We start from the raw sequence: 13,007 nt of genomic DNA on the forward strand, positions 1-13,007 counted from the left end.
GTTGCTCTGGAATGCCATGTTCTCGTAGCGCTCACCAGATTGGGCCTTCTTATTCTTTTCACGGTGTTTCTCAGCCGTGCAGTGTGGATTCCAGCTGTTGTGCCAAAATTTTTCACAAATCCAGCTTGATTATTGTAAGTTTGGCTAAATCGCTAATCCGTTTGTCGACAATTTGTTCAAAAAATGTCATTGCGTGGCTCAGATGTCTGATCGGGTGGTAATTTGAAAAATCGGCAGGGCGTCCCTTATTTTTGAGTGGATGCTCCATCGCCAATCTGTTGGTATTTGACCTTCTTTGATGATTTGGTTGAAAAGCTTGTTTTAGCCACGCTGTGGCATCCCACCATTGAGAGGAACAAAACTCTGGCGGAAGATCATCGGGAAGGATGGCTTTCCCTGGCTTCACCTCCTTCAGCATAGCCTGGACTTCGATGACGTAAATTTATTCATTGGATCATCAACAGTGGAGTGGTAGATGGGGAAATTCCAAGATTGACTTTTCATCAATGTAGTTCCACCAGTGTCCCACTCTTCCTGCCAGTCGAGTAGCAAATCTTCTGTTTCCTCATTGAAGCTGCAAGAACGTTGAATGTCTTCCATTTCGGGATGCCTCAATTCGTCTAGCCGGTAAATTCCCGCTCGCCTTCGTGCGTGTTAAGTTTCACATGTAAGCCTGCATACCTGTTTGCTGCTTTTGGTGGCAATGGCTTTCATCGCTTCATTACGGGCTGGTTTGTGGACATTCCAACGAGAATGTGTTTTATCTAAAAGAAACTTGTGCTACATCTGTTTCATCTACCGTACTGCATGCATCCCTAACATCGTCATTCGAAAGTCACCTGTCATTTTCAATGCTTCATCATCCTGGTTTTGTCGTTCCAAGAGTAGAGCCTGCAGCGTATTTCAGTTTATTCCAGCTCGCTTCAATTTTGGTGACTGGCTAGACTGTAATTTGTGCCACAACGTCGGTGATTCTTTCTGGTCCATTTCTGGCAAAGCATTCGGCTCTTATCCGCAGCTTACAGATGACTTGTCAATGTTGCATTGGAACGGTTTCGTAAGGAACAACTGTTCTGTCTAGAACTTCTCTGAGATACTGTCGTCTCACAAGGATGTATTCAATGTGATCTGCATCGGAACCACTATAGTAGGTGACTAGATGAGTATCACGCTTTTTGAACCACGTGTTCGCAATGATCAGTTTCTGCATAATCGGGATTTCGTTGTCCGTCATCGGTCTTCTGTACATTTCCATGTCCGCATTGGGCTGTGTGGTCTTCTTTCTTCCGTCCGGAGTGTTCTTTCAGATCACCGCCAGTGATAAGATACTGAACGGTCTTCTTGCCAAGCATTGCTCAAAAGGCACCTTTGATTTATGAAGCGTTTATTTTCTTACTCTCCGCAACATCTCGAATGTCTTGCGGCTAATTCGCTACTTCGACCAGACATCGTTCAGTGATGTGATAGAGAATACGATGAACCGCTTGTTTAGCAGTCGCCGCCCGAGCGACGGTAACCTTTGCATGCTTTTCGCTCTGACTGGGCCTGCCAATACTCGTCCCTTCCAGAGGACGTTCAAACCTCGGTTTCAGTTCTATGAGACATATTTCCATAACAATATGACGGTGTAATTTTACGGCCGACTGGTCACAGAGCCTGTCACCAAGCAAGTAACTAGGCCTCTCCTGACATGGAGAACAAACGCTACGTTCCTTTCTGCATTAACTTTCAGAAAGGTAGAGCACCTCATCTGCTAACTCTGCCGTACCGAAGGTTTCCATCTCCGCCAAAGTTGCCGTGGACATTGTGTTTGGTCCGCGAGAGCTGTTACGTTTCGCTCAAGTCCGCCTGCAGGCCGGTGAGGAACGCGTATCCGTCACCTGGGACGCGCCACGTGTTACGGCAGCGTAATTGGTTTGTAGTAAATATTCATCAATACAACATGGTATACAATTTTACTGACTGAGAACCTGATTCACTTGTCACAAAAACCTAATTACGTAAAAAAGAATTGCCACAGAGTATTGCACCATTACCTAGGCGTGTTATGCCACAAAACGTATGACATAAAGACCAGTGTCGTATTTTCTGCGCCATGTTGTCTTGTGGTGGCAATATCTTGTGTGATGATCAAGTGTTCTAGCAGGTCGTATCTGGAATCAAAGTCCCCCTTTTATTGTCCACCTATTTTCTCCTAAGAGTGCAACAACAACAACAAGACGAGGTCGAGCCTCACACTACTTAGCATCCGGCAGTGCCTCATACAGTGTCCATTCGGAAGTGCGATTGTGTTATCGACTTTTCCCATCTGGCTTTGTAAACGGATTTCACCCTTAACCAAGTAATTTGTATTTCTGTCTCTTCATTCCTACAATACCTAGACCACTGTGCAGTGAGGACCCAGGTACAGACTTTGATGCCACACTAACGGTGTTACCACTCCACTAACACACCTGCCAAGCATTCCGGCGTTCCGTAAAATGTACCGATATTGAGTGTGTTTTACGGTTGCACGGATGAACAGCGTCATTGAATATCCGCGGTCTACTCGGATGTGTTCGACTTTCGATAGTAGCTGGTAATACGCGGAGCAGTGTTTGAAATTCGACCGGTAAATGTATCGATAATCACATTACCGATTATCACCGTGCTTTTCTCACATTTCCGGCATCAACTGCTCCTTCATTGACTGAGATGTTTCCAAACAAGTAACAGGCTGTGATTTTGAAGAAAAGAAATCAATGAAAAATGGCAGGCTGTAAATGTATATATAATAACTTAAGTAACTGTGTCGTGCTTCGTAGCAATTGAAGGCTCTGTGTATTGGTGTGAGTAACATTGGCGGTAGTTTTGAAACGTAGAATTGTGTGACGAATTTGTATGCGATTTAGTATTTTTGGTGTTGTTCTTAATGAATTCAACAAGGAAAAGACATTATCAGTCTTTTAAGGAGCCATATTCTGCTGAATATCCTTGTTTTATACCACCACAAAAGGCAAAACATTCGCATTCTGTTGCATGTGTTCGTGTGATATAAACGTTTCTTAAGGAGGAAGAACCGAATTAGTAAATCACATTACGTCTGTTAAACACGTCTCCAATGCAAAATTTTAGGATGGCATTTTCTTACCTCTTCTGGAGCCGACCTTGATATAGTAAGAATGGAATGCTTGTTCACTTCATTTTAATTGAAGATAATATCCCGTTAGCTTTTGCCGATCATGCTGGTGCTCTGTTAAGTAGAATTTTTCCAGGTTCAGCAATTGACTGCTGTGGTCGTACGAAAACCACAGATGTTTTGAATGATATGGCTGAACGCATTGATTACATGCTAAGCTTTAAGCTGTTGTCATCACCTGTTTTGTGGCAAAAGCAAGAAAAGATAGTTAGCTCAGTTCTTTCTGTCCCAGCCTTTGCTGGGTGATTCAATGGGATGTCATAGAGTGTTAAAAAATACCCATTCAAAATTGTGTAGCTTTACGGGAAGCACAGTCATCTGTCTTTTTACTGCGTTGCTCATGCCATTTCATTAAATTGGCTGCTGAGAAAGGTGCGAGCAGTTTGCCTGTTAAAATTGATCAACTGTTAGTCGACATCTTGTATTATTTAGAAAAGAGTTGTAAGAGTAAGGAATGCCTTTAAAAATTCCAAGAATTTCACAGCAATGAAGCAAAGAATATACTGAAACATGTTTGCACAATACGGCTATTGTCAGGAAGGTGTCTGCAGAGGCTGTTAGATCAGTGGCATCCACTACTTGGTTTCCTTAAATGTGACGTACTACTTAATGCGCACTGTGCATGAACTACTGGCTTAACATCATTTACAATTCCAAAAGCCAAGCCTGGTAGTTCCAAAGACCATGAAAAGACCAAATCTGTTCAGTCCTAAGAACAGATTTGCATGTGTCTCAAAATCTGACACTCCTTGCTAAAGAATAAGAACCTCATTCAACATCGTGAAGATTTTTTTAATGATTTTGTTATCAGAATTAAGTAAGTGATTCTGTGCCTTCCTGTATGTTGTCATTCCTTTATTTGAGAATCTCAATACTACACTTCAGAGTGCTTCCCCTCACATTCATAAACTACTAGAACTAATGATGAAGCTGTCAAAGCAGCTGCTTTCCAGAGTTATTAAAAGTGATCAAAAGTTCCCCTTTATTAAAAGTTCTGTAACATTCTGTTGAGAATCAGAGAGATAGTGATGAACTAGTCGTTGGCATTGAGACAATGAACTTGGTGAAGAAACTTAATGATAGAGATAAATCAAAATTATTTTCATCTGTCAGAGGTTACTAATGCAGAGGTAAGGGTTATTCTGCCCGAAGGCAGGTCCAAACCTCCGCAGAGGTGTTCCTGAGCCGGAGTTTACGTGTGGTAGGGTGGCCAGTTCCTTTCTGCTCCTCCATTCCCTTACCCCACCAACAGCGCGTGGCAACCCATCCAACTCCTGACCACGCCCAATGTTGCTTATCTTCGAAGATCTCACGGGATCCGGTGTTTCAACACGGCTACGGCCGTGGGCACTAATGCACAGCATGTGAGTATATTGTTAACAAGATCCCTCTCAATGATGAAGTACTGAAGCATGCAAAGTTTGCAGATGTTTCAAAAGTTAAAGATGCCCAGTTTTCTTCTATACAATTCCTTATTGAAAGTTTTCCATCATTGCTGCCGAGGAAGGCAGTGCATCTGTTGAGTTTGCAATGAATGTGCTTCAGAACCAATTTGCAGCTCTGCAGATTGAAGACTGTTCTACTGTTGAGAGTGAGATTCTGACAGATGACATCAAGTCATTATTTAGAAAAGAGTTGTAAGAGGAAGGAATGCCTTACAAAAATTCAAGATTCTCACAGCAAGGAGGCGAAGAATATACTGAAATATGTTTGCACAATACGACTATTATTGGGAAGGTGTCTGCAGAGGCTGTTAGATCAGTGGTTTTAAAATTCATGGAGCTGATGGTGTTCCTAATTATGATAGTTATCCAGGCTAATGCTTTCTGTTCTCACTACTGCATAGCAATGCTGAGTGTGAACATGTGTTCAGCTTCTTGTAAAAGAACCAAACTCAACTTAGGTACTCAATGTCAAATAAAATTCTGGATTTTATTTCTGTTTTGAAGACCAGAAGTACTGGTACATGTTACTTGAGTAGTTTTCCTCCAGAATTTCTGAAGAAAGCAAAGAAAGCAACTCATCTCCGTCTGTCCTCCCAACTTGTGATTAATAATTGTCTGCATACTGTGAACTTGACAGAATTTTGTGAATAAGTGTACATGTTTAATTTAATTTCGAAGGTGAGATCCATATTGTGACCTGCAAGTTTAAAGTGCAGAAAAACACTGTTTGTGTACTGTGTGTTCTGTTCCCAATGTTAAGTCACGGAGTCATGGATGAGCACTCATCAAGATGTAACTTTGTGTGCAGGAGTGATCATAACATTGCATTAGTATCGCTTGTAATCTCCCCCTTGCCGTCCTTTTTCACCACGTCTCAATAATTCGCGACCCATGCGCGTGTTGTTAAAAATTCCCACTTCAGGATGTTCTCGATTTCGGTTTTTGAAAGTTGGCAGGTATTTACTAAAATAATTACTTGTTCCTTGGAGTTTTTGAAATAAAAGGATCCTCTTTTCTTCCTTTACATAGCAGCAGTACCCACTGCGGTGCATATCAATGTCCTGTTGTCTCGAATTGTGGTTTAAGCTTTGTTATTCCTGCCCCCTTTAGCTGTAGTGTCAAAGGTACGTGTTTAAGAATATTCAAGGGTATGGCAGCCTGCATTTGGGTTCAAATATTTAAGGGTATGAGGTCATTTAATAAAACACTACAACCTAAGCCATATTCTTTGTCGCCATGTTAACGTCTAATGCAGCGTTATCTGGAGGTGAAATGAAAGCGTCACGGTGAGGGAAAGAGCCGTCATCTGCTTGTTACCTCTCAGCTTCTCAATATTTCATCAGGATTAGTGGTTTCCATGTTGCGTAAGGCTTCTGTTAAAAAAGCAATTAAGACGTAGACTGATGTAATACATGGAAGTGAGTATGAAATCCTTTGTGTAATCCTACTTTCCTGTATTTAAGGCGGGTCTGTTTGATTACACACGAAAATTATGTAATTAGATGTGACCAGATTTCGACGTAATAAAATGCTGCACTTATATGATAATGTACAAGTACAATACGTATTGTTACATTCATGGAAACCGGTAATGTACGTCAATTTCCTTTCCGTAGGAATCTATGGCACCATATCTTGTAAATCTAATTACCAAATTGCAAAGTGAACTGTAGATACACATTCAAGCTAATCCTAATAATTTTAATCAAATTAACATAGAACAATTTCCAAGTCTTCTTTCATTCATGAGTACGTAAATTTCCTTGCCCCAGCATACAGCATTATATTCCTACTTTTTCGGTTAGCGATTGTCACTTGTCTCGAGTCCAGCTGAGGGAGTTATACTACTCCTTGACTTGAAATACTGTCTCCCGCCTAAAGAATCTTCCGTCCTGGATCAGTTCACCATCAGTCTTGGATTGTAGGAATTTGCTCCTTCGTATGGTGCTAATCGATTGAAACGCACCACCATGGGCATTCCTCAGGGAATCACAGAATACGATATATTAAGTCCTTAAAACCTCTACGTTCCTTCCCGTGAATGCTGGAGTTTATGTAACAGACCTCGCCGCTTCCGTGAATTAAAGGGCGACACCAAATCCTTGGTTTCGATTTGACCTCCAGCCCACGCGCGCGTAAGCATGGTTCATTTGGCCACTAGCAGCTTCTGTATTTCTTAGATCGAGGGCATTAATCTGACCCACTCTTTCTCTCCAACACCTCACGTAGCCATCTTCAGCCATCTGGTGCTCGCCGGGTCTACTGCCGAACTTCAGATCGCAGAGAAAACGCAGCTCCTCGCCGAAGAGAACACAAGCCGGAGTCTGTCCTGTCGCTTCATGGACCGAAGACCGATATGCCATTAAAAATAATGGCAACTGTTAATCCCAGTCACGTTGATTGTCGGCTACAACTTTAAAAAGGTGTCTTCCAATCATCCGTTTAGAATATCCGGGTATGAAACATCGATAGTACTAGTTCATGTACATCTCTAGGACAGGCCATTCTTTTACTGCTCGTATCTTCTGTGGATCTATGGCTACACCGTCTTTGGAAAGGATATCCCCCTTTCAACTGACCCTTTTCTGGAAGAGCTGGCATTTCATTGGATTCAGTTTCAGTTTGCCACCCCTGCAATCTTCCTCCTGGTTCGATAGGTGCTCTATCACTTGATCCAAGTAAACAAAGCAGGTTTCCCACGCCATACTTGGGAGTACTGTTCCTTCAGTCTTTCAAACGTAGACGATGCATTGCGCAGTCCAAGAGGCATGACGTGAAGTGCCGAACTCTCGTACTAGTTAAGAACGCCGTCTTCTCTCTATCTTTGGCCTCCACTTCTCCTTACTAACATCCACTTTTCAGATCCAGGGTGGAGAACACGTGAGATATAGAATGTCAACTATCCTCGATAATGGATGTATTTCACTGTCTTTCTGTTCAACTGTCGCTCTTCCACACAAAAGCTGTTCGACCCGTCCGTTTTCTTCATTAAAACCGCAGATGACTTCCAGGGACTACTAGACGGTTCAATTACACCCTGCTTATACATGTCGCGAACTTTTCTCTCAGCCTCCTCTCTTCTTGGCGAGGGTCGTGGGCGTTGTCTAAGTTGTATATTTCCGGTGTTTATTTTATATCTCACGACACTCGTCCTGCCGTACGCAGTTCTCGATTGCGAAAACATGTTGATATTTGAACAACATTTCTTCGCCTTTTGATCCTGCGTCAGCTTAGTATCTCCGAGGTCTCAGTTAATTTTGAAAGGTGGTGGACATTCTGGGTGTCCTTTGTGTTCTCCCCGCGAACAATGGATGATATCGGATTACAACAGGCCACCTGAGTGCCTCTTTTCAGTGATATAGGGAACACATTTAGGTTCATAGTAGGCCCCTTAGCATTTCCCACCAGCAATCCTAGACGGACGTCCTCCTCGGCAACGGTCTCGACAATTCCCCTCACTTATCCATTTGACCCACGATCACATTATCGCTTCCGGGATGAAATACCTCGTCTGTACTTAGAACAGTTTGAATCGTTGGACTGCTTTATCCGCAATAAATGACTTCTTCGTTTGTGAATTTCAAGCATTCTCGTTTCAGATCCTAATTGAGGTGATAGTCATTAGTCATTACATCCATGACGTCAGCCACTATTACTCCATGCTCTATCAACTTGCACCTCAGGACTATGTTGAATTATTTCTCGCCGTACGTGTTCACTGTGTCTTCGGTTGCGGTTTTCAATACAACTACTGTGGGTTTCAGGTCCCCTTTTACAGTGTCCTTCGTGACAACGTTGGTTTGGGCCCGGTGTCCAGAAGCAAAGTACGAGCCAAACCATTCTCTTATCCGTCGATAATGATACAGTCTAAGTGAAGCACGAGTGAAATGACATGTACCACCTTTCTCGGGGCAGCAGGGCTGAAACGCGGTGCGCGCCCCTTAGCACCGGCCGTTTTTATTTTTTCTGATATGTTAAGTCTTTATGGCAGCGACTACTGATATGTCTAAGCACACCAAAACTCCAATAGCGAATTTCCCGCCTTCGAGGTTCTCCATCTTCATTGGACTGGGTTTTCAAAATAATCCCCTCTACTTTTCCGTGTAGAGGCTCCTCTTCATCCAGCCTCTACATTTGTGGTCTTTGTAACAGCTTCGAATTAAAGTGCATGAGCCAACGCGTCAGACGAAGGGTTCATTACAATTCTGGGCCGGATATGTCCTCCACAAGAGACTCTAAATATTGCTGTTCTATGAAATGGTTTGTAGCTGAATGATAAGCCATAAAAACAAGATGCGCGATGACTGCCTGAAATTCTTGTAGTGTCTCCCATGTTTTGGTGTCTGCTATGAAGTGACTATGGTAAATTTGTTAAAGGTTTTTTTCATCGTACCTCAGCTCTAATCGGTCCACCTGAGAATATAAATTAGATTGTTCACTGTCAGGAATCGCTAGGAGTATATCCAAAGCATCGCCTCGCTGCACAATAACCAAGGCAGTGCCTTTTTCTTCTCTAGTCAACACATTGGTGGCGGCTGCCTTCTAAGCGTAGACCATGGAGTTTTTCAAACATAAGGCGGTGGCTTTACATGCACGGTCTGCAACATTTTTTATATTGTTTTGAATTCAGCGGCAGGCCTGTTTTTTCGTATGGGCTCCTATTCTGGTGGTGCAGATCGGTCCTCTGTAGTCATTGCATTACGCTCTACATCAGTTTCTGTTTGTTTTAGCGCTTGATCAATTTCACTTATCTTAGATTCTACCAGTCTATAATTTTCAGCTTGTTTCTCACAGCATCTCGCTAGCTTTTTCTCCAACAAACAAAAATTTTCGGCTTGAATTTTTAGAACTTGCTACAAATTTCCAACGTGTGCAAATATATTAGCAGCACCCGCTATTTTAAAATTTTATTTATCAGTGTCCTTACTTTCTGCTTCTATTGATGCTCAAGGTCGTGACCGTAACATGGCCTCGGTTCTGGAAATATCCTCATCACGTTCTTCCAGCACACAGTCCAGATCGGCAAGTTATAAATCGTTCAAACTCACTTTCATCAGTGCCATCATTCCTTGCATTTTCTTTCTTATATCCTACTATGTTTTAACGGTCACGAATTGTCCAAAGGCAACGTACGCCAATTTCTTTTCCGTAGGAATATCTTGTAAATCTCATTACAACTTGCCAAGAAAACTGTACATCGGGCAATTCGGCCGTGCGTTTAAGGGGACGCAGTTGTGAGGTTGCATTTGGGAGTTAGTAGGTTCGAGCCCCACTGTCGGCAGCCTTGAAGATAGTTTTCCGTTGTTTCCCATTTTCACACCAGGCTAATGCTTGGGCTCTGCATTATTTATGGCCACGTCTGATTCCTTCTCACTGCTAGGATCTTCCTATCGAATCGTCGCCATAAGACCTGTCTGTGTCGGTGCGACATAGAGAAAACCCAACACACACACACACACATTCACGCTAATACTAATAATTTTATTCAAAATAACAAACAACAATTCCCAAGTCTTCGTTCATTCACAAGTACATAAATTTCCTTGCCCGGGCATATAGCATGACATTCAGAACCAACGAAAAATGATTATTATATCCGTCGCATATTCTGTCTCTTCGGACTTTTTGCACAGTGATATTCAACTTGTCTCCCGGTCCATTTGAGAGTGTTATAGTATGTTTGTGTCACAGTAAATAATATTTATAAACTATTTGCATGGTTGAGCAGATTTTGCTGACTGTCGGCAAAAATATGTTCTAGACTTTATTAGTACTACAACACTGGGATTCTCTCAAACGACAAGGGCTTTTACATACATTTATTACACACACGCCACAAACAACATGTGGTTGAACGAGACCAAAACGCCAAAGCATATGCTGCCCCTTTTGTACGAATGTAGTCTTTTACGGATTTCAATAGATGTATGTTTTCCGGCTGTAAGAGCTTCTTCTATCGTGTAGGCCACTTCTCGTTCATTCCTTAAATGAGGTAGCCCATGCGTTCGTACATTACTAGATAGTCAGAAGATTATTGCGCTTTCTATTGTGACGTTAGGCAATCCACAGAAAAGATTCAACACCTCGTAAAAAGCAAGTGCTTTTGAAATTCACTACTACACTCTGAATTTGACTTCAGATGATGTTCACCCTTGGCATTGTGATCGTCAATAGTAAAGGGCTCTCTGCATGGGATATCACTGAGTTAAATGTTCAGTAGCCATTTCTCTGTGTCAGACTTGTGGTGGGGTTGAATGTTGAACTATTGGTCACATGGTTTAAATTTGTCACTGTAGATCGAGTCCAGAGGTTTGCTATGCAGATCATCCACCTTCGGATGGCAGAGGACATCTCAAGAGACACAAAGGGGATGGTCTCTTCAACTGTGATCTCTGCGGAAAGCTGTTCAGTAGCCGAAGCAGTCTGTCAGAGCACATGATCCACATTGACCACGCGTTCCATGTGTGCGGAGTTTGCCAGAATAGCTTTACAAAGAGGAGCGACCCGACTGTGCACATGGGCTTCCACACGGGTGACAAGAAATTTCGTTGCTCAGTACGTCAGGAATTGTTCAACAGTTCACCGCAATTGACTAATCACTTAAGGACGTCTACAAGTCATAAGCCGTACTCCTGCTGTACCTGCGGCAAGGTCTGTAGGCATAAAACCGATCTAATTAAACATATGCGGACACATACGGGCGAGAAACCATACAAATGTAATATCTGTGGCAAGTGCTTTAGCCAGAAAGTACATCTAACCATACATGTGGGTACGCACACAGGTGAGAAGCCGTTTTGGTGCAATATATGTGGCACAGCCTTTAACCATAAAACCATTCTTACCAAACACATACGGACACATACAGCTGACAAACCATACTCCTGCAGTGTATGCGGCAAGGTCTTTACACAGAAGGTCTATCTAACCAAACACCTCATGAGGACGCACACAGCAGAAAAGGCATACTCTTGCAATATCTGTGGTGAGTCCTTTAGGCAAAAAGCTTTCTTAATATACCACCTGCGGACACATTCAGGAGAGAAGCCTTACTCGTGCAATATATGCGGCAAAGCCTTCTGCCGTAATACTCATCTAACCAACCACATGCGGACGCATACAGGCGAGAGGCCGTACTCATGCAATGTGTGCGGCAAGCCCTTTAGCCTTAAAACAGATTTAAGCAAACATTTGCGGACACATACAGGTGAGAGGCCATTCTTATGCAACACGTGTGGTAAGGCCTTTACCCAGAAGCACAATCTTACCAAACACCTGCGGTTGCATACAGAATAGAAGCCATACTGCTAAGCAAGAAACGCACATTGTGGAAGCATATTTTTTACGAATACATGCTGGAAACGAAACGTGTGCTGGGTCATGCTATGAGATATCCAGTCGTGGAACTTATATGTTTTTTGGCAAACCGTTCGATCGCAGTGCCATGCTGTCCATAATAATCATATTAATGATTAAAGAAGTAATGGTTTAACCAAACCTCTGGCCGCGAAATTTATGAAATAAAGACTATTGTTAATTTGTAAGACTCAAACATTTGCAAATAATACTAACAACTTTAAATATCCAACCTACCTTCATGATGAATACTCTACTCACATACACAGTAAGAAAGAAAATAGTATACATAGGAAGAGTCATTTCAGTGAGAAAACAAGGACTTGGCAACATATTTCATTTGGAGAATGTTCCATGTATATGAGCTGATGATGACGAACTTTACGAGCTTTAGATGGTTTGTATCAATATTGGGCCGAATAAATAAATGTATTGTAAAATATGTTTGTATGTATCATTTAAAATTGTTTTAAATGAATATAAGTTGCATTGCTTTCCGTATCACCAAATAGCAAAAACCTTTCTGAACTACCGAGAATAATTCTTAGATTGAGATATTTTTTACGCCACAGTATGGACATCAGAGAGTTAACTACCTGAGAGGGAGAAATTATATATACGACGTCAATTTAATCTAACGGAATTCTCTCTCATTTTTATGCTAAAAGTTCACATTTATATCATTGGTGCATTTATCAGAAATAAGGAAATTTTATGGATGTTATACGCTCTTTATTTTGCGTTACGAGAATCGTTAACATATGATAACAGATGCATGATTATATCTTTGTCCTCGTCCTTATTCCAGTGCACAGCAGACTTTTCCATGTTTTCTGTTTTAGTTCTGTCACGTTTGTCTGTTAAAACTAGCTTCAGAGCGAAGAATGATGTCTCCACATCTATGGATGTGACAGGAGATTACTTGAATTTGCGAGCGAGTATAGGTGTCAAACATTCCGGTAGATCCTCATTATCCGAGGTTTCCTGGGAAACCTTTCCGTTCACACTTCACGTCCCCCAAGACGCAA

At 42.1% G+C, this 13,007-nt stretch overlaps 1 protein-coding gene across 3 annotated transcripts in view; it reads left to right on the top strand.

The window, feature by feature from the left end:
* The window catches only part of LOC136875099 (zinc finger protein ZFP2), a 101,362-nt gene extending 88,968 nt beyond the window's left edge, over positions 1-12,394 (top strand). For all 3 annotated transcript variants that reach the window (XM_067148826.2, XM_067148828.2, XM_067148827.2), the window contains one exon: positions 10,920-12,394. In XM_067148826.2, coding sequence (XP_067004927.2) covers positions 10,920-11,919 — 1,000 coding nt within the window. In that variant the 3' untranslated portion in view covers positions 11,920-12,394. The remainder of the gene's footprint in view (positions 1-10,919) is intronic.
* Positions 12,395-13,007: the final 613 nt, after the last annotated feature.

The sequence above is a fragment of the Anabrus simplex genome, chromosome 5 (genome assembly GCF_040414725.1).
Source record: "Anabrus simplex isolate iqAnaSimp1 chromosome 5, ASM4041472v1, whole genome shotgun sequence".
Lineage (NCBI taxonomy): Eukaryota > Metazoa > Arthropoda > Insecta > Orthoptera > Tettigoniidae > Anabrus > Anabrus simplex.